Raw genomic sequence first — 22899 nt, forward strand, 5'->3', positions numbered from 1 at the left:
ATTACTATCATATTAGCCTACTATTTGCTTTCCTGGTTATTCAAAGCTTAGCACTTCAACCTTAATGAACTAAAAGATATTTTCAAAAATCAAACTTAATTTTTTGATAAAACCTATTACAGTAAATTAAATATTAGCAAGTGATGCTGAGTTCACAGTACTGGAAACTGAAGCCTTTTGTTCCCCTCCAGAACAAGTATAACGTAGACAGCTGCTCCGGAAGCTTTCCGATACTGCCCCTTACTAATATGCTACTGGCCTGATTTGGAAGGACAGACACTAGTGGTCAGAGTAGCACTACTCTCCATTCAGATTCCATCCTTGACCTCTCTGCAGAGACTGGAATATCATTTAACACACTATTCATGAATATTTAGCATAGGGGCGCATGAATTCCTAATTTATCTTTGCTAGATATGGACATCTCAACCATTAGTATACCTGTAATCTTCTCCAAAGATTGTTACTATTTCTGTCATTCCCCCCTAACAATAATTTTATGTCTGTAAATAAAAGGCTCAATTTAGGTTCGTACGGTGCATCTCTGTCCTATTCCTCTAAACAGACCAAGATCACAAGCTCATTTTATCTAGATGGTATAGATGTGAACTATTTTAAAGGGACCTTGGCACTCCAAAACCAGTAGGACCACAGTTCTGCATCAAGATGCCAGGATTCTTACATGGTAGACTGGAAATTCTTTGGCACCTTCACTTCAATTGAATGTTACTACTTTTACTTAACGTACTTTTAAAAAATATAACATTGACCCACACACAATTAGTACAGTACTTTTTATTACATTTATTTTATGTTGTCTCCACGTTTTCATTTTTTGATATGCTGGATATTTTAGTTTTAAATACAATGCATTGTAGAAACTTTTGAAACTTTTGGCACATTCGGAACTGTTGGAAGCACTTTAGGACTGTGGGATTAATTGCAGTAGCTGAATGTTTCAGCTACAATTATTAGCAGTGAAAGTTAATAAGGTTGAAATTTATTTAATCATTTTTAGATAGAACAATGAAGTGAATGGGGCAGTTCACACCTTTCAGAACTATGGTTTCAGATTTTCTAGCCACAGAAAGTGCACTGGTTTACATGTTCCTGATCCCTGGAGCTGTGACGAAAACAACAATTTTTTAATTTTTCATTTTGGAGCATAATTCCACAGCCACGGAATAATTCACTGACATTTTCAGTGACCACTAACTTGACGCAAGTCATTGACTTGCATAAAAAATTGTAATTTCATTCCTTAATTCCCTAAGGGATCTCATATCTCTACAATTGGCATGAACCTCTTATTCATGTCAGTTATTCTAAAAGAAACACTCCTTGTGACAATGTGTGGGCCCTGTGCAATTTGAAATGAGGTTTCCATCCTGTTTAAGGCAATAAAAGCCACTTTAAATTTAAAAATCAAACATCTGTATGATAATTTTGTTCTTGTCATTGTTAGAATTTAAAATTACTAACTAAAATTTTAGTGAGAACATTCTTTTGTACCTTCAGTTGGTTTACTTTATTCAATAATGTCAAATGCACAGTTTGAATTATTTCTGTTTGTGTAAACCTTATACAATAAAAGTCAAAGTTTAAAAAGAAAAATGTGATTGTACATGCTATAAAAATTGACAGGGGATTCCTGGAAAGATATGAGTTCCAAAACTACTACTTTAATTGACCAGATCACAAACTGATGGTGTTTCTTTAAGCTTTTCTCATGATTAAAGCATTTTCTACCTGTTTTACACTTGTTTATAATTTACAAAGCTTAAAGTTTTCTGTGTCTGAGTGTAAGCTCATTTACAATATTATACAGAAATGTTTATAATTCATGTGAGAACTGATACAGACACAGATTTAAAAGCCAGAATGGACCACCATCATAATTTAATCTGACCTTCTGAACATCGCAAACTACAGAATCTCACTCACTCCTGAGTTAGTGAAGTCCTCAGACATTCATTTAAAGACTTCAAGTTACAGGAAATCAAAACATTTACTCTAAGTTCAAATCAGCAAATGATCCATGCCCCATGCTGCAGATGAAGGCTAAAAATCCTGTCACGCTCACATGGGGGAAAATTCCTTCCTGACCCCAAATATGGCAACTGATTAGGCCCTGAGGATGTCTACAAGACCCAACAGCCAGATCTACCTGGGAAAGAATTCTCTGCAGTAACACAGAACCCTCCCCAGCTAACGTCCCATCTCAGACTGCTGGGGATAACTTGTACTAGCAATAGCGGAAGGGCCACTGCAAGCTACCGTTATACCATCCCCTCTGTCAACTTATTAAGCCGAGTCTTGAAATAAGTTAGGTTTTTTGCCCCTCACTATCCCCCTTGGAAGGCTGTTCCAGAACTTCACTCCTCTGATGGTTAAAAACCTGTGTCTAATTTCAGACCTAAGCCTATTTATGGCCAGTTTATATCCATTTGTTCCTGTGACAACAATGGCCCTTAAAGGCCTCCTCTCCTTCCCTGGTGTTTATCCCTCTGATATATTTACAGAGAGCAATCATAGCTCCCCTCAGCCTTCATTTTGTAAGGCTAAACAAGCCAAGCTCCACAGGTCTCATCTAGCAAGGCAGTTTCTCCACTTCTCTCCTCATACTAGTAGCCCTTCTTGCACCTGCTTCCAGTTTGAATTCATCTTAAACATCGGAGTCCAAAACTGCACACTGTAACCAGATGGTCTCGCCAGTACCCTTGCACAACGGTAATTCCATAGCTCTACTGGAAATATTTCATCTGATGCAGTCTAGCACTAGCCTTTTTCATGGCCGCATCACACTGATCACAGGATGATTGAGCTGCCAATCAATATACCCAAGTCTGTCTTCTCCTCAGTTGCTTCCAATAGTAAATTCTCAGTTTACAGCAAAAATTATTGTAATTAGTCCCTGAAGTGCATGATCGTGCACTTTGCAATATTAAATTTAATTCCATTTCCATTACTTCAGTTTTCAAGGTCATCCAAATCTTTTCGTATGTCCTCCTCAGTATTGACAATATGTCCCCACTGCGTCATTCAGTTTTTATTAGCACTCACTTTTTTTATCAAGGTCATTAACAAAAATGTTAAATACACTTGGTCCCAAAACCAATCCCTGAGGAACTCCACTATAACCTCCCTCCAACCTGCCAGTTCACCTTTCAACATGTTCTGTTGTAGTTTCCTCTTTATTTAACCAGTTCCTTACCTATCTTTTGATTCTCATATTAATCCCCATTTTCTTCAATTTAACTAATAATTTCCCACATAGAACTGTATCAAATGTTTTACTAAAATCCAGGTAGATTAGATTACTACATGCCGTCATGTAATGGCAGACAGCTTAAACGGGATAAGTTTTTAAAGTGCTATAATAAAATGGGTGAACTGAAGTGCCTTGCATTAAATGAAGATATTGATATAATAAGCATCACAGAAACTTGATGAAATAAGCATAATCCGTGGGACACAGCAATACCAGGGTACAAAATATACTGGAAGGCCAGAACAGGTCGTGCCAGTGGGGGAATGGCACTGTGTGAAAGAAAGCATAGAATGAAATGAAATAAAAATCTTAAATGAACCAAACAGTACCACAGAATCTCTACGGATAGTAATTCCATGCTCAAATAATAGAAGTATAGCAGCAGGGATATATTACCAACCACCTGACCAGGATGGCGATAGTGAATATGAAATTCTCAGAGAGATTAAGAGGCTATTAAAATAAAAAACTCAACAACAACAGGGGATTTCAACTATCTCCATATTGACTAGGTACATGTCACCTCAGGACAGGATACAGAGATAAAAGTTTCTTGACACCTTAAATCAGGGGTGGGCAAACTTTTTGGCCGGAGGGCCACATCTGAGTATGGAAATTGTATGATGGGCCATGAGTGCTCTCAAAATTGGGGGTTGGGATGTGGGAGGGGCTGAGGGCTCTGGGGTGGAGCCAGAAATGAGGAGTTCAGGGTGCAGGAGGGGATTCTGAGCTGGGGCAGAGGGTTGGGGTGAGGTCACTGGCTGGGGGTGCAGGAGGATTTTCTGGGCTGGGACCAAGGGGTTCGGAGGGCAGGACGGGGATCAGGGCTGGGGCACGGGGTTGGGGCACAGGCTCTGGGCGGCACTTACCTCAAGCAGCTTCTGGAAGCAGCGGCATGACCCCCTCCGGCTCCTAAGCAGAGGTGAGACCAGGCGTCTCTGCACACTGCCCCGTCCGCAGCTGCCAATGGCTGCAGTTACTGGCCAATGGGACCTGTGGGGGCAGCACTTGGGGTTGGGGCAGTATGTGGAGCCCCCTGGCTGCCCGTTTGCTTAGGAGCTGGAAGTGGGACATACTGCTGCTTCTGGGAGCCACACAGAGGCATAGCAAACGTGGAGGGCAAGCCACAGACTCCACTTCCCAGCAGGAGCTTGACGGCCTGATTAAAACATCTGAAGGGCTGTAGTTTGCCAATCCCTGCCTTAAATGACTGGAACCCAACAGGGGAGAAGCAATTCTTGAGTCTTAAGTAGAGCACAGGATCAGGTCCAAGAGGTGAATATAGCTGAACCGCTTGGTAATAGTGACCATAATATAATTAAATTTAACATCCCAGGGGCAGGGAAAACACCATAAGCAGCCCAAGTATTTAATTTCAGAAAGGGGGAGTAAACAAAAATTAAGTTAACAGAAATGAAAAGGTACACCACCAAAAGCAAAATCCCTGCAAGCTGCATGCCAACTTTTTAAAGATACCATAACAGAGACTCAACTTAAATGTATACCCCAAATTAAAAAACATTGTAATAGAACCAAAAAAGCCACTATAGCTAAAAGATAAAGTAAAAAGCAGTGGGAGGCAACAAGGCATCCTTTAAAAAGTAGAAGTTAAATCCTAGTGAGGAAAATGGAAAGGAACAAACTCTAGCAAATGAAGTGCAGAGATATAATTAGGAAGGCCAAAAAAGAATTTGAAGAACAGCTAGACAAAGACTCAAAGTAATAGCAAAAAAAATATTAAGTACATCAGAAGCAGGAAGCCTGCTAAACAACCAGTGGGGCCACTAACGATCAAATGATAAAGGAGCATTCTAGGAGGCAAAGGCCATTGTGGAGAAACTAAATGAATTCTTTTCATCAGTCTTCATGGCTGAGGATGTGAGGGAGATTCCCAAACATGAACCATTCTTTTTAGGTGACAAATATGAGGAACTGTCCCAGATTGACCTGTCATCAGGAGGTGGTTTTGGAACAAACTGATAAACTAAACAATAAGTTAGCAGGACCAGATGGTATTCACTCAAGAATTCTGAAAGAAGTCAAATGTGAAATTGCAGGACTACTAACTGCCGTCTGTAACTGGTTAAAAGATAGAAAACAAAAGGTAGGAATAAATGGTCAGTTTTCAGAATGAAGAGAGGTAAATAGTGGTGTCCCCCGGGGTCGATACTGGGCCCAGTCCTATTTAACATATTAATAAATGATCTGGGAAAAGGGGTAAACAGTGAGGTGGCAAAATCTGCAGATTATACAAAACTACTAAAGATAGTTAAGTCCGAGGCAGACTATGAAGAGCTACAAAAGGATCTCTTAGAAGTGGGTGACTGGACAACAAAATGGCAAATGAAATTCAATGTTGATAAATGCAAAGTAATGCACATTGGAAAACAATCCCAACTATACATATAAAATGTACCACTCACTCAAGAAAGAGATCTTGGGAGTCATTGCGGATAGTTCTCTGAAAACATCCACTCAATGTGCAGCGGCAGTCAAAAAAGCAAACAGAATGTTGGGAATCATTAAGAAAGGGATAGATGATATATTTTCTATCGCCTCTATACAATCCTTTGTATGCCCACATCTTGAATATTGCGTGCAGGTGTGGTCGCCTAGTCTAAAAAAAAGATATACTGGAATTGGAAAAGATTCAGAAAAGGGCAATAAAAATGATTAGGGGTATGGAACAGCTGCCATATGAGGAGAGATTAGTAAGACTGGGACTTCTCATCTTGGAAACAAGACGACTACGGAGGAATATGACAGAGGTCTATAAAATCATGACTGGTGTGGAGAAAGTAAATAAGGAAGCATTATTTACTCCTCATAACACACGAACTAGGGCTCACCAAATGAAAACAGGCAGCAGGTTTAAAACAAACAAAAGGAAGTATTTCTTCACACAACGCACAGTCAACCTGTGGAACTCTTTGCCAGATGACGTTGTGAAGAACAAGACTAACAGGGTTCAAAAAAGAACTAGATAAGTTCATGGAGGACAGGTTCATCAATGGCTATTAGCCAGGATGGGCAACAAGTGATGGATCACTTGATGATTACCTATTCTGTTCATTCCCTCTGGGACACCTGGCATTGGCCACTGTCAGAAGACAGGATACTGGGATAGATGGATCTTTGGTCTGACCCAGTATGGACGTTCTTATATTCTATCTTCTCAAAGAAAGATCAGGTTGGTCTGGCCTCACCTACCATTTGTAAAACTATGTTGCTTTTTTATTCCAATTACCATTTACCTCTATGTCTTTAATTACTCTTTCAAAATTTGTTTGAAGACCTTGCATACATTTGAAGTCAAACAGGTCTGTAGTTTCTCAAGTTACTCTGCCCCTCCCCCTTTCTTAAATATAGGCACACTGTCTATAATTCTTCAGTCACATGGTATGACAGCCGAGCTTATGGATTCATTTAAAATCCTTGCTATTGACTAGCAATTTCAAGAGCCAGTTCCTGTAATATTCTTGGATGGAGATTAGCCTGGCCCCTCGATTTGATCTCATTAAGTTGTTTTGAGTTTGGCCTCCCTCTACGATACAGTAGTTTCTACTTCCATATCCTCATTCCCATCAGCAACCGTACCTCCGCCCCCAAGCACCTCATTATCCTTATTAAAAACTGAGGCAAAGTATTTGTTTAGATTTTGGGCCATACTTATTATTTTAACCTCCACCCTGTCGTCAGTGTTTAGCAGTCCCACTTCCTTGTTTTGTTTTTGTTTATATGGCTAAAGAACCTTTTACTATTAATTTTAATTACCTTTGTACGCCCCAGCTCTGCTTGACTTTTGGCACGTCTCACTTTATCACTATGGTTTCTGACCTACATTGTTGGATCAAGGAAAATTGTTCATTCTCTCAAATAGACAAATAAATGCAAAACAAGTCTATTCAAAGTATTTAATGGGAGATTACATGAAGAAATATTTAGACCTATTCATAAAGTTAAACAGAAGAAAAAATGCGTCAAAAATGCACGTCATGCACTATTACAGGAGTAACTGGTGGTAATCTCTATATTTAGGTTTCTTTACGCTTTCCCTTATATCAGATTCTTGTAACTTTTTCCAGAAGCTCTAACACCTACACTGTTCACAGCAGGCTTTTGCAATTTGGCAACTAGAATGCCCTTGGCAGAGAAGTGCCTTTAATCCCATGAAATTCCTTTCAGATTTAGCAGAGTTATAAACAGTTAAAATAATTTCCCTTCTTTCATTAACATTCCTCAGGAAAAGTCTGTCTGCATGCCAAAATATTAACAGAACACATTCTAATCAACCAGGCTGCCACAGCATACGATGTATTAGGAACACCTGGGCCCTACCAGAGCGACTCCAGTAATGGGTTTACAGAAGGAGCTAGACCAGGGCCCCTAATTCTCCAACCACATCACATGAGCCCTGCAAATCTGCAGATATCCGCAAACCATGTTTGTGGATTGGACACAGATACAAATATTGGACTCTGAGGCCATGATCTAGGTCAATCTCCATCAGCCTGCCCTTGCGGCCATCATATGGGGGAAGAGCTCCCTCAGCTTAGGGGGCAATTGGGAAGGCAGTGGAGACAATCAAGCCAGGATCCCCCACCTACATCACTGACTCTGCACATGGCACCTGCAGCCCATTCCTGCTTTGGGATAACTGTCTCCTCCTGCTGCCGGTTAATATGGTCAGTTCTCAAGTAGTAGAAATTTTGCTGCACTGCTGAGGGTTGAGGTCTCAAACTTTGATTATCCATGATGGTGATTGTTACAGCCTGCTTTATATTTTTCCCTTTAACAAACCTAGGGAAGTGCAATACAAAAAACCGCTTCAAAAGAAAATTGTTTAGATTACGAAACCAAGAATGCAGAAGTTAAGAATGTCCAGATTTATAGTTGCCTCTGCAATCTTAATTCTGCCACTTTGTGCAAATGCATTTGACAATCTTTAATCAAATCTTCCCCACATCCCAAGACACCTACCTCATTTAGTCCACAGACTGTATGCACAAGGGGGAAAAAATTAGGTTGCATGGGCAACTGTGAATCTGACACTCCCCAACTTTCAAGTTCTTTGCTTTGTAATATAAATAACTAAGTGTAGATTTTTTAAAATGTAATTTCATTGGGTGTTTGTTAAAATACTTTTAAACTTTAACCTTTTTAAATGCATTTTTTTATGCATTCTACACATATATATATACTAAAGTGTGAGTGCCTAAAAAATTACTACTATAGTAAAACACATACACATTGTACACATGTTCTAGGCTGGATTTTATACCTAAAATATTGTATTGTGCAAACTAATAAATGAAACGGGCATACTGCCATATGCAAAATGCTTTCCTCACTTGCACCTTTTAAAATATTTTAAGGTAGCGAGGGGTCAAATAGCCACTTTTGATATGGAGAAATGTACTGTCTTATTTTGGACTGAAGTTAGCTACCATGGTTACATAAACTAATGTATTTCCCAAGTTGAGCAATTTAGACTGCTTATTGCTAACTCCAACAATAATGTAAAGAACACCTAATCAGGTAAACTGAAGGCAAATGAAATCAAGATCATCAATTTGGAACATCCTAATAATTTCTACCAAACTGGTAGTGATCAGAATCAGAGCCTCTGAACTTAGTTTCTTCAGGACACAATGGATCAGAGAGAAAAAAGCGCATCTTATATGAACTTCCTAAAGGATCAGGAGTTGTCCAACCCTCTTTTTCTTTGTAGTAAGTGGATAGCGAGGCAGCGTTGGTATTCTTAGTCACAAATAGATTTGGAGGAAAAGCTCATTTCAGCTTTCATTCCCCCGGCAGTAAAGACTTAAATCATCCATTTTAATTGGATTGAGCCTACTGGCTTGGTAAATCATCTTGCGCAATACCAAATGGCATATTGCCCAGCCCATCAGTATCATAGGTTCTTGTTCTTGGTGTCAGTCTTGTGGGACGGATTCTGTCTTGAAGGAGAGTCAAGATCCTATGGGCAAGCTTGCCACAGAATAGATCAGGTATACGCCGGTCACTGTAGCACTCCATGGTTCAGTTGTATCTTGCTTCTGCTGCCAGAGCTATGGAAGTGCTGAAGTTAAGAGTACTTGAGTCACTAAAGTAACTGTCAACAGGAGCAGAGAGACAGAGGATACTGATAGCAGGGGCTCTGCTGTGGGCTAAAAGCCTATACAAGAGATAGAGCTACTTGAAACAAAATACGGAGCAGCACCTCAGATTTCAACTGACAGGTTCCTTCCAGAAACTAAAGTCAGACAGGCACTGATGACTCTTGATCATGATCAAAGTGACACATCAAAATGTATGATAAAAAAAAATAAACCTTATCCAATTCACATTTACGTCAATGCTTGATATTCCCCAGACATTTTTGAGTACTTTGCCTTTTTGTTATTTCCTTTGATCCAGAATGGCTTCACTACTTTCTTCAATGTTTTGGTCTAGTTTTGCCATGCTCAATCTGGGTAATTTGAACAAGGATACCAACTCCTCCTTTGCATCAATTACACTGTTTAAGTATTTTTTCTCCTGAAGTTCAGCCTATGTTTTACCTGGCTCCATTTCATTCCTTAATTTCCAGTTATTCCTCCCCGTATTATTAAGCAATTTCCTCTTTATTATGGATACCCTTAATTATTTGTGTTTGTTACAGCATGCCTTTAGTAGTTTTTTTAAAAGCTTAAAACATATTTCTTCTAGCTTTTCTTCATGGGTAAGCCCCTCTATACCTACTGTTACCTGTACTGCCCTTCTGTAAATCTCCTATTTGCACATAGTATCCCAAAGACAGCTCAATCATTGCTATTACCTTTCTAATATGTGACACAGAGAGCTAGGTATAACAATAACTATGCCACTGTATAATAGGTTACAATCCAAAATACAGGAGGGATTCATTTAATATTGCCTCCCATCACCATATTATGTGAGAAACCTTTCACATAAAACCAACGGGAATGGTGAAATCCCTACTGGTTTTGATGACATCTCTGGCACTTGTCCATGTACAGAAAAAATTCTACTTGGGCATGTTGTTTTCAATTTTTTAGATTTTATAAATTACCTTTTTGGAAACTCTATGAGTTTTATCTGGGTTGAAGGAGGATGGGGGGGAAATCAGTGTTGAGAGTGTCTCTCATGGTGGAAAGACCTTTTTGAAGAGGAATGATTTGCAGCATCTTTCCTAAAGTAGCAGCAGAATTTACTCTTGCCTCTCCCCTTCAACCCTCATTTAAGATGACTAGCATGTTTCCTAAATTTCATTATTAATTCCAGCCAATTTTTTTAAGTGATATAAACACATTCTCAATATTTTATGTGTATACAACTCCATTTGGCATTGTCATCTGCAAATTTAATTCTTCAATAGATCATTCACAAAATATGCTAAAATCAATTCCTACACTGACATTTCAAGAAGTCCTATTAATTAAACAGTTAATTCAGACAGGATGTTCAAGTCAAACAAGATGCAGAATTACTCGTTACATCCTGTCATCTTTTAATCCTTTTAATTTTGTATTTGCCCAATAGAGTGAAATTTCATTAGATAAAAGTTAATCCGAGGCAGGGTCAAGTATGTCAGAGAAGTCTAGATATCTTTCTTAGGAAATAACGTCTAAGGGTTTAAGCAGAGAACCAGGAGTCATGATCCTATCCTACCAATGTAATGTCTAATCTTAGGTAAATAATTTTATTCCTTCTATTATTCCCCCTTGCACATCTTTAAAATAGGGGTTTGGTTTGTTTGTAAAGTGAGATATTTAGATATTGCCTTTCATAAGTATACATAATAAACATGTTTACACTGTAGCCAAATAAAAGTGTAGTTTATTTCAAAAAAAATTAAACCAATGTTTATTCTTCAAAAATCCATGCCACTTTTATTCATCAAACACTAACAGATTTGTTCCCCTAACATGCTATCATGTTGCAGATGGGACTTTGGGGCAAGGCTAGATACCTTTACTCCTCTGGCTGGAACCATTACATAGGCAGATTCCTGCATTATGTTTCCACATCCCATCCAGACAAAGCACTTAGCAGAACTGATTAACTCCATATGCACTAAGACGTGAGCACACAGAGCACCTCCTTCACCAAGAAGGCACAAGAAATGCATCCTAATCATAGCCCTTCTTTAGTTAGGTATGAATAGTCAATCCAGGAATCTCTTTCTCCTTCAGTCAGTCTTAGAGGCAGACATCTCCTGGAGTTCCTCTTGCCTTATTCATCCACATCAATGAAGAAAACATAGTAAACTCATAAGCATTTAAAAAAAACCTAGCCTCTTTTATGACAAATGTCCACAGGGAGCTATACTTTACATCATTTATTTATTTAAAATACTCAGCCTTGATTAATACCACATACTCTGCTGCCAGTGTGCCTTCTTCGGTTAGACATTGGAGAATGACTGCGGCTCCTTCGGCGACGATATTCGGGTGTGTACGATCTGCTTCGAGATCGTCTCCTATGGGAATGAGAATGAGAATGGGACCTGGAGCGAGTGTAACGTCTGTGAGAATGTCTTCTCGATCTGGACCTTCAATGAAGAAGAAAGTTTTCAGGTGTATATACATACGTGAAATACATGTAACAAATTAAATTTAAAAGATTATTTGTCCCTAAAGGAAAGTTCACAAATTCACTATCACCACATACACAAATTACATTTAAAATATTGTTTAAATTCTACTTCTTAATATAACTATAGATTGACAATTGCAGATTTGTAGTAGTTTAAAATTGCATTGAGACTGATCAGTAATGTGATTCAAACTCACAAGGCAAGTACACTTTTCACATGTGAACTAGCATATATTTTAAATTAAAGAGATTTTTAAGCTTACACACACAGCATGTTAATATAAAATGACATCTATAACATGCAGTGATATGGAAGCCCAATATACTATGTTTTAAGAAACAGTCTTACATCAGCAGGGAGATGGACAGATCTAGCAGGGCTTTTCTGTCTAACTTCTATGACTGAGGTAAGCCTAGGCTCAACAGTAATACAAAATTAAGGCCAGAAGGATCATGCTAGTTTCAGGTAGGTGGGTTGTTCTTCACATCATTCACACATGTCCAGCTGTTCTCAGTAAGATGGTACAAAACTGTTACAAATTATGTTGTTTCACACACAAGTATCATAGTCACCGGTAGGGTACAACTCTCATTGCCTAACAGTCCAAGAAAAACATACTGCAACAGCCAAAGAATGTCTGACAATTTGCACGGTTCAATTCATGGTCTTTTGGCATTCATATCATTCATGCTCCTTATGAAACCTATGCTCTAACACCTCACGACTACCTGCTAGTCAGAGGACCTGCAAAGTTTTGGCAAACCACAGAAATTATTGTCTGACAGTAATTATGAAGAAACCAGTGTGGTATGATTTGAAGTATTTGATCTCATTCTCCACTCCAGTCTCTGGTGTAGAAACTCTGAAGTAGAGGGGAAGAGGAAAGATAGTGGAGCACCCACAAGGACTATCATCTTGAAGCATCTCAGTTACTGCACAGGGCGAGTAACCTCCTTCTCTTCTTCAAGGAGTGTCCCTTTGGGTGCTCCACTTTAGGTGACTGTAGAGCAGGGCCTGTTGATGGAAGGGAGGGGCTTTGGAGTTGCAGCCGTAGAACGTCTGAAGAGTGCAGCTCTGTGACATAGTGCTGGGTGAATGTATGGACTGATGCCCAGGTTGCTAGCTTTGCAGATGTCCATAGCAGGCACACTGTTAAGGAAGGCTACTGATGTGAAGAATGCTCTGTTGGAGTTTGTATGGGTCCCCGGGGGGGCGGGTTGTACTATTGATGGCAAAAGTTAATGCAGTTGGAGATCCATTTCCACAGCCTTTGTTTGGATATGGCATCACCTGTAGATCCTTCCGTGATAGAAAGAAATAACTTTGGTAACTTCCGGAAAAACATTGTCCTTTCAATGTAAAAAGCTAGTGCCCTTCAGACACCCAGGATATAAAGTGTTTGTTCCCATGACGTTTTGGGAAGAATGATGGGAGATGGATGGGTTCATTCAAATGTAATGATGAAACTATTTTAGGTAGGAATTTGGGATGTGGTCATAGGGTAACTTGTTCAAAAATTGTGTGTATGGGGAATGCGCCACGAGGGCCCTCAGTTCTTCTACTTGTCAGGCAGATCTGATAGCAAAACAAGGATGGCCACCTTCACTGAAAGACGGAGAAGTGAACATGTCACTAATGGTTCAAAACGGGCCCTCATAAGGCATTGCAGCACCCAATTGAGGTCTCACGATGGAATAGTGGCTCGTATTACAGATTAAAAAGATTAGAAACACCACTGAGGAAGCATTTTAGTGGTAGAGTGGGCGAACATCAAGAACGTGTCCACTCTGTGAAGGAACGCCGTGATTGCTGTGAGATGTACTCTGATCGAGCTCAATGAGACACCAGATTTCCTTGAGATCTAGTATGTAATCCAATGCCACTGATAAAGGAGAGGTAGTTGCCATTGTTTGCCTATTCTGGTATCATGTATAGAATCTTTTCCATTTGTGAAGGTAGGTATATTGTGTAGTCAGGGCTGGTCTTTAGGAAAATGGCACCCTGTGCCAACTTACATTTTGTCCCCCCCCCGCCGGGGCATGATGCTTTCCCCACTGCCCCAGGTATGAGATGGTTTACCTCCTGTCATAGTAGGTGTTCATGAGAAGGATCCATAACGAGGGGCAGAGAGCGTTGGTAGGGAGGATGGAGGCAAATTGGATAGAATAGCCAGTGTCGATGATTTCCTGTACCCATTTGCCTGACATGATGTTTCTCCACGCTGGGTGGAATGAGTCAGACAGACAGTCTCTAAATGGATGGATTGTGTTGGATGCCTCCAGCAATAGAAAATGTTGGCGGTATCTCTAGTCCTGGACCAAATCCTTGAAACCACTGTTTAGAAGGAGGTTGTTCGGTTGTAAGGGGCTGAGAAGAGAATGGTCTCTCTGGGTCATATTGCCTCTGAGGTTGGATGTAGGGTGCAGATCTTGTTCTTTATGCCAAATAATACTTCTAGTTTTTTCTTTTGAGAAGGTACATAAATGCTCAACGATCTGAGTCACACTGGAATCTTTTAACGTGTTTAGAGACTCATCAATCTTGGCGGCCAACAGCTTTGGGTCCTCGAACCGGAGATCCTCGAAGGTAGACTGTACCTCTGGGAAAAACAGAGAAGTGGAGGCAGGAAACTTGTCACATGACTATGGCTGTGGCGATGGAATGTGTTGCCCTGTCCAGAGAGGCTTGTCAGACTGTTCAAGCGAGAAGGTGGCCTTCCGACAAGGTTGCTTTGAATTGCTGTTTTTTTGTCCTCAGGGAGATGATCCATACATTCAGACATTTTTCAATAATTTGTGTAATTGTATTTGGCCATCAGTGCCTCATAACTGGCAATCCTGAACTGTAGGGTCACTGACAAGTAGGCCTTATGCCCAAAGACGTCTAACCACTTCCAATCCCTATCATACGGGGTGGTTCTAGAGTAGGGTGAGCAGATAGCAAGTGTGAAAAATTGGAAAAGGAGGTGGGGGAGAAGGGAATAGGAGCCTATATAAGAAAAAGCCCCAAACATCAGGACTATCTCTATAAAACTGGGACATCTGGTCACCCTATTCTAGTGATGTTGCCTGCCCTGCTCATTCACAGCCTCTACCACCGGAGAGTTTGATGTGGGATGGGAAAACAAAAATTCCGTTCCCTGGAAGGGGACATAGTATTTTTTTTCCACTCTATTACAAGCGGGTAGAATTGTTGCCAGGGTCTGCAGGATCGCCTTGGCCGTGTCCATAAGAGCCTCGTTTATTGGTAGGGCAATCTCAGAAGAGGCTGAAGTCTGAAGGATGTCCAACAACTTATGTTGGGACTCTGCAGCTTGTTCCAATGGAATTTCTAATAAATCTGTTATTCTCTTAAATAGTTCTCAGAACTGTTCAAAGTCATCCCCCCATTGTGGGTTGTGGAAGCATGAGAGCTTCATCCAAAGAGGAGGATGAAAAACTGGTACCTGGAGTGACTCTCGATCTGAAGTCTCCTCCAGTTCCTCAACTGCCTCTTCCGGAGGTTCAGAGAGTACAGGTACAAAGGGTGATGAGGAATGCCTCACCCTCTGTGTGTGTGAACTGGGAGGCTGACAGTGTTGGCAGTATACTGCCTATGAGTCCCAATAAGACCATTGTGGTGGGAATGGCAACGGTGGCAGCATTCATGGGTGTCTATATCATCCCTGAGTTTCAAGTATGAGTTGGTACTCCTGTTGTAGTGGACCTGATCTGGTGGGGGTAGGCAAGGAGTGGTGGGAGGAGACTTCCCCTTCATCATCATTAGCCTCATTGCTGGATAAAAGAGGAGCTGATCTGGCTAGTGTGGTAAGTTGGCACTGTACCAAGCATACTGGAGTAAGGTCAGTACTCAGGAGTGGAGATTCCGGTGCTGACGAGACTAAAAGGTCCTTATGCCAGAGGAATTGCTGCGGTACAGAGAGCATTGATACCAAAGAAGGTATTGTCGGCGGTACCAGCACCTTTACCACAGTTTTCGGTGCCGAGGGCCTTGCGCTATGCCTGTGTAGGCAGGAGGTAGTGCCACAGATTGTAGTGGCGCCAAGCTGCTTGGTGCCACATTTGATCAGCTTTGGCAGTACCGAGGCAGGGATTTTCCCCGTTTTTACCTTTTCCTGAGCCAGCTCTCTTCGGGTCATTTGCTCGCACAGGATCGAATGGTTCCACTATCTTAGAGATGGATGGTCTTGGTGCAGTCAATACTGATGCGTCTGAGAGGCCGGAAAAAGTCTCTTTTTGGCAGCTTCCTGAGACAGGGAAGGTGGAGCCCGTTTCTGTGCTGCTTTTTTGGGGAAGTGCTCTTTCCTCTGATAGGGTGGTGGGGAGAGTCGGTCACGCCCTTTGGAATAAGGTTCTCCCATAAGGGAGGGTTACTATATTACACCAAGGGGTATACTAATAACTGAAACTTAAACTCCTAAGATAAAGAAGAATTATTAATTATTTTAAGAAAAGCAGGGAAAAGATAGGGCAGTTAACTATGAACTAACTAAATGGGTTATACACTGGTACTCTGAGACAGAGACAGCGCATGTGAGACCCAACCAGGCATCGATACTAGAAATCTCTAATTCCAAGCACAAGCACGCAGATTCACCTAAAGCACTCACATGGACACTTCTCAAAGAAGAACATGGTGCTGTCTGAAAAAGCACTATATTAAAGTGCACTAGTGATTTTAGTGCAGACCAGCAGGGCCCAATTAATGCCCAACATGTTAAGCAACAGTCTACATTACTGCTTCACGTAGAAAAGACTTCAGATACAAGTAACCATTTCCAGTGTTTTTCCACTGTTTACGGGTGTAATAGATTTCTGTATTGGAGAGTTTTAATGTGTTTCTTGGTCAAAACTGAAAATCAGAAGCTCTACATATCTTACATCATACCCACGGATATATGATGCAGAATTAATTTTTTTTTTTATCAAAATCAGTACATACCTGGATTTTGACCTTGACCGAGAGTGCGATTCAGAATGTTTGGAAGCCCTCGATGGACTACGAGATCCTGACCTGCTCTCCGATTTTACACGAGCAGGACTCCCAGCTGGAGATTTTGACTGGGAGCGAGACTCCTAACAAAAAAGATAGTATTACAAATGGCACTGGTCACATAAATGCCTAACTCCTAACATTTAAAGTACCGTAACTATATTATTTTGATTGCTCCTGAAAGACAAATGGTTAGGCAATACCCTCCAGAACAAATTTCAGTCTGTTAACCCACTGTTAATATTGTATGCTTTCCTCAAATAATTCCCTACTTGAACCAGATCACCAATTCTCTATTAACTAAGTAATCATGCAAATTCATCTACAACTTGATCATACAGACACTGGAACATAAACCATACATTTACTTAACCTAGGACCCATTCATTCTTCCAGATTCTTTTAATTCTACTTCACTCTTGCTTTCTACTTTTCTTCATTCTTCATTGAGTTTTTCATTTTTCATACTTCGTGTATTCTTCCCCAATTCAAACAATTCATTATAGCCTTAAAAAAACATTCAAGTGCTTCTATCTGACCAATCTTCTGTTCAATTTTTTCCCCCATTCAATTTTAATTTTCTGATCTTTAATACTTTTCATTAGCCTTCTTTTATCTTGATTTATCTTCCACAATCTTGGAAAAAACTCTTCAATTTCTTCACGAACATTAACCTTAATGGAAAAAGAACATTTAGTATATTTAAGCACTAGGGATTATAAAACTCTGCTGGAGTTCAGAATGTTATCTACCAAAATTGAAAAGCCAGCAGGTAAAGTGCAAGTAACTATTTTATAAAAACATTTTTTAAAAAAAAAATCTTTAGAATTGTATTATTTCTAGGTTCTGACAATGAGTTTACTGATTCTCAAAATGTTTCAAAACTGCCCTCCTCCCCTTTCAAATTATAGAATTATCCTTATTTTTTAGAATTTCTACAAGATACAAACATGTACTAAAAATTTAATCTGCACAAATATATTAAGATGTTCTGATATAAAAGTTTTCCTAATATTTAATGGTCACTTTGATATCAAATACCTAAAATGCTAGTCTTGTAATAAGTTCTTATTAAGCCATGTTTAGTTCAACAGAATGTTAAAGCAGCACTTTCCCAGTCCAAAAAAAAAAAAAAATTCTATGCACATAGGCACATACAGTGCCCAAACTAAACCTAAAGTGAATGATTGTCTAAATTTTCTTCTCTTCCTTATTGCTATCCTATTTCCCTTGAGTATTAAAGCCATACTTAAAATAAAATGTGTATTATACTACAAAGCAACCCATGAAGGGTCATTTTTACTTGCATGAACACACACAAGAGAAATAACCAGGAAAACAAGTAAACAGAACAGGATAGGATTCCCCCTCCCCCCCCATACTACTTTTTTCCAGAGAGCCGTGGCCATATGTGGCTTAAATTTGCTTTAATTAATTGTAAATGTTTAGATATGGAGAAGTATTAAATATACACAAAATTTAGCAAGCTTTCCCCCAACTTTCAAGTTTTCAAGAACCTTTCAAGTTCTACTGAGCCTCATAACATGTAACATGAGCAAGCTTCCCCAATAGTACCTCAACAAGAATTCAAGGGAAAGAAGGGAGAGCTACATTCAGACTGCTAACTATTCAGAATGCCCTCCGATGACTATGGAAGGCTTCTGTACCTTTATTCTATTCCATGCCTTATTCTCACATCCAGAGCTCACTCAGAGAACATGCTCCCTTTCAGGCCCACAACTATTCCTGCCTTTCCTTTCTTTCTTTCCTGTCCTCCTCACTCTATTTCTCTGCCCCTTCATTGTCTTTGAGAGCCTCCTCTATTCTTTTCTCTACACTTTATTCCCTGCAGCAATTCCCAATATCTACAGCAATCATTCCCACTGCCTTCCTCATTAAAAGTGATCAGCGATTAAAGTTAATTGTAGAAGTGTCACTGACATATCAAATTAAAACGGGAAGGATGAGGCCCACAGGCTTTATGTTTGACACCTCTAGTATAAGAGGTTACAGTTCAGTATCCCTGTCCATTCAAACTTAAAACTCTGCTGACACTGCCAACATGGTTTCCAATTAATGTCATATTGACATGAATGTATCTGCCAGATATTTGAAAGGAACCACCACCTCATTTCATACAGAACAAACTATAATCCATTTGTTTTATTTTTAAATTATTTCATAGACCTATAGAATATCAGGGTTGGAAGGGTCCTCAACAAGTCATCTAGTCCAATTCCCTGCTCTAGAACAGTTTAAACTCACAGGACAGTTCAACTGTTCCAATTTTCAAGTTGCAGCGAGAGCACAGGTCCTTACAAGTTTCAAACCTCTTCAACTTCATAGCAATTGGTGATGTGGACTGCAGCTGAGGAGACAACTATTATCTATCAGCAGCTGCATACGATATGTTAATGCCAGGCATTCAGAGTTTTCTGATATAACAGAGAACATTACTCTCACAGAACTTCAAAGGGAGTATTAAAGGAATCTGTATAATGGTTTTATGAGATAATTTAAGGAAAGCAAAGCAGCTAAGAAAATATTTCCCTCTACTTGAAGTCTTTCGCTGAATTAGAACAGGTTTCCAACCCCCGGTGAGTTACATAATACGAGATGAAGTCTTCTGCTGGGAAGGATTTTTTCCAGAGACCTCACCATTCCTACCTTCTTTCCCCAAACTGTCCTCTCCCCCCACCTCAAAATCAAGATGGCATCTTTAAAGTTTTATCATCTACAACGCAAACAGAGCAGACCTGATGGTTTCGTACACAAGCATTTTATGGTATGGATATAACCCACAAACCTCTTATATTATGTGTTGTCCTACAATATAACTCTTGTCCCAGGAAGTAAGATTTTTCCTTAGTACATAATCTTCAATGAATGGGGAAAAAAATCTCCTAGGATTATTTGAATTTTCTATGCAGCCACCAGGTTATAAAAATGATAAAAAGCACACCAAAAATAAGGGCTTGTCTACACTAGAGCAATCAGTTCTTGCTCTTCAAATGGTCGTACAGCACTGATGGAAATACCAACACTTGAGTCCATACTCGCCTCCCCAACTGGTTTAAGTTTTGCCCTTGTATCCACATTCATCATGGCAAATCCTAAATGAATGTGGCCTTGCAGATCAAAAACCACCTGCGTTGATTTGAATTCACATAAAGGCTGCCCTAAAGATGTGGACAGTTATCTTGGACTGCCAGCTAAGCCAGCACATATCCTTACTTGCCAACTAAGAATCCCTTCTCCACTGTCTTCATCTTTACAGTATATCCTGCTCCACAGAAATGCCACTGAGCCATGCCCTCCGTCCTGTTCTCCAAGGTCCTCAATTTGTGACAAACCACCAGTTAGGGCTGTATTTCTTAAACACCATTAACCTCCCATCCCACTGCCACCATTGGACAGAACACCTACACTAATGCCTCCCCTTCTATCTGCTACTCAGTGAGTCATTAATAGTTCACCAGTCAATCCTCTTGCTCTAACAAACTACAGGTAGTTTGTTACAGTGAATGCTTCAGACAGCAATCCACAGATGACTCTCTAGCTCAAGAGGCAGCAAGAAGAGCACAACTAGTAGCTGCGCTCCTTACAACACCTTAAGTACCAGATTCTCCCTAACACTCCAAAGCTAACAGAGCACCTTGACCAACTCCACTCTCCTTGTAGCAGGCCCACATTATGGCTGACATTCTCACTTTGATGAACCTCAAGCAAGCAGTGGTACAGTTAAAGCAGGGGACATTACTGGAGGTGAGTGGACAAGCTACAGAGTACAGTTTCAGCTACTGATCTACAGGTGCTTCACCAGATGAGGACATGCACAGCCACAAGTATTTCTAAAGGATATAGGGGGGCTCTTCTGGGAAGAGAAGAAACCAGAAGCAGAGAGGGGGCCCACCAAGGGCAGAGAGGGAAAACTCACAATCAACAAACTGAAGACCATTCTCGAGCTGAGGATATTGTAATCTCCAATAGGTATTGGTTAACAGGGCACCAACTGTACCAATGTGTTGGGTCTACATTGATACACAATTGGTTGAACTATGGGGGTTATCCTTACAAATTTCAGATAAGCTACACTGACTGTTGCCTTCCCAATAATCCATGTTATTTTCTACACTACAGATAAGGCTTTAAAACAAGCTTTCAGAGTACTTCAAATATCCCACTGAATCTTTTGCAAGGTATTTAAAAAAAATGCTCTTTCAAATTTCCTGGGGTGGGGAAGAGAATGAGGTAAGGGAAAAAGGAGAGGAAAAAAAAGCCTTGAGGGATGGGGTATTTATGCCCTCTCACTGACCACTTGAACATCTCCAAAGTGTGTCAGAATGAGTTTGTCAAATGAATATTAATGGACCCCATTTCTGAGATGAGATATTAAAAAAGATAAAATAGGGCATAGCACTGTGTGCATGAAGAGCAGAATAGGGAAGGAAAAACAATTTATGGAATTTCACTATGGCTATGTCTCATAATAACCCCATCTCTCACCCTCCTCCCCCGCACGCCAAAATACAGTATGCTTGATTTGGTTAAAAAGAAAACATACATATTACACACAGAACAAATAAAAATCAGTCTCAGACTTCTCCGTAGCTAACATTTCACTTGTAAGAGCTGCACATACATCAAGGTTTTCATTCAACAGGTTAACAACTAACAGATGAGTCCCTTCAGTCACAGTTATTTACTCAGGGATCAACTGGAATATCTTGCCACAGAATACGGCCAACTTTGCTTTAAATGGAGAAACAGATCTCTTAATGGCTATTTTTTTCTTATACTCTGTCAAGAGCTTGACAAATCAAAATGTAAGACTGTAAATCGTATAATGTGATCTGTATATTAAGGTATCTATCTATGAGTAATTCAACATATATGGGAGAAAGATGTATTGCTGCTAAAAAAGATAATTTGCCAACTATATCGTCCAACAGAAAATATACCGATAAACATATTAAACTCACAATGTTAATGAGTTACATGATTATCAATAGATAACTCTTACCTTTCAGTGTTCAAAAAATTAACTGGAGCTAAAAGGGCTTTGAAAATACTCATATTTATGGTTATAGCCAAAAAGAGAAGTTCTGTGCTCTACTTAGGGTTTATTTAGGTGAGTATTTTTGCAGAAAGATTGTTTTCAAGTACTCCTCTATAAGGTAGGGAAGACAGGAACAAATCTCCTTTTTTGAAACCTAAGAGTCCTGCTGTCAACCATGGCACGAACAGCAATCTAGCAGTAACTACCAGCATTACTCAATAACAAGACGAAAAGCCAAAGGGAACAAACAGGACAAGAATATTCAGACATTTAACAACAACAAAAAGTTACCCTCCTTTTTCATACTCTTATAGACTCAGACCATGGGATTATCAGAGCATCTCCCAAAGAACTGCTGGACTACCCATGTGTGAAAACTGTCACTGCCATCTCCAAAAGCTGCAACAAAATACATCCATACTGTTGTCCTCTAAAAATTCTTGGTGGGAGTGTCTGGTCTCTACTGAGGCAGTAGACTGCCCTTGGAGAATATGTTCTGACCCCAACCAAAGGTTACAGATACAGCCTTCCCTAAAATTATTTTTGAGCCAATGAGAGGACTGCAAAGAGAATAGATGACCAGATTTCCTTAACCTGTATATTTTTAAGATACACCTGCAAAGTATTCTTTTCAAGCCAATACTCCTTCCACAATTTCTCTGACCCAGCAAAGCACATAAGTAACCATACTGACTTCAATGAGACTGCTCAGGTGCTTAAAGCTACATACGTGCTTCAGCACTTTTTTGGACTATGGCCAATGTTAGGATTTATACAGAGTGGGAAGAGATCTCAATTAAAATCAAAGATACTGACAAACTTAGGAAGATGAGAAAAAATATCTGACTGCTACTTTGACCTGGTGAAAAACTGAATAGGCATATCTTGTAGGAATTTCTATCTCTCCTTGACTAGCAAGATAAACATCTGCTGAAGACACCATTTTTTTAGGGAAAGAATCCCAGTTATCTATGT

At 39.9% G+C, this 22899-nt stretch overlaps 1 protein-coding gene across 3 annotated transcripts in view; it reads right to left on the bottom strand.

Annotated features, from left to right (window-relative positions):
- TRA2A (transformer 2 alpha homolog) overlaps positions 1 to 22899 on the bottom strand; it is a 44742-nt gene that overhangs the window by 15715 nt on the left and 6128 nt on the right. Inside the window, exons 2-4 of one of the 3 annotated variants that reach the window (XM_050938713.1) lie at positions 16815 to 16948; positions 11657 to 11828; positions 7046 to 7108 (exon numbers count right to left, since the gene is read on the bottom strand). The exons of 1 other annotated variant lie outside the window; for it this stretch is intronic. In XM_050938713.1, the coding sequence (XP_050794670.1) occupies positions 7046 to 7108; positions 11657 to 11828; positions 16815 to 16948 (369 nt within the window). The remainder of the gene's footprint in view (positions 1 to 7045; positions 7109 to 11656; positions 11829 to 16814; positions 16949 to 22899) is intronic. One more of the 3 variants, XM_050938714.1, reaches the window with a different exon arrangement.

This window comes from Gopherus flavomarginatus, chromosome 2 (genome assembly GCF_025201925.1).
Source record: "Gopherus flavomarginatus isolate rGopFla2 chromosome 2, rGopFla2.mat.asm, whole genome shotgun sequence".
Lineage (NCBI taxonomy): Eukaryota > Metazoa > Chordata > Testudines > Testudinidae > Gopherus > Gopherus flavomarginatus.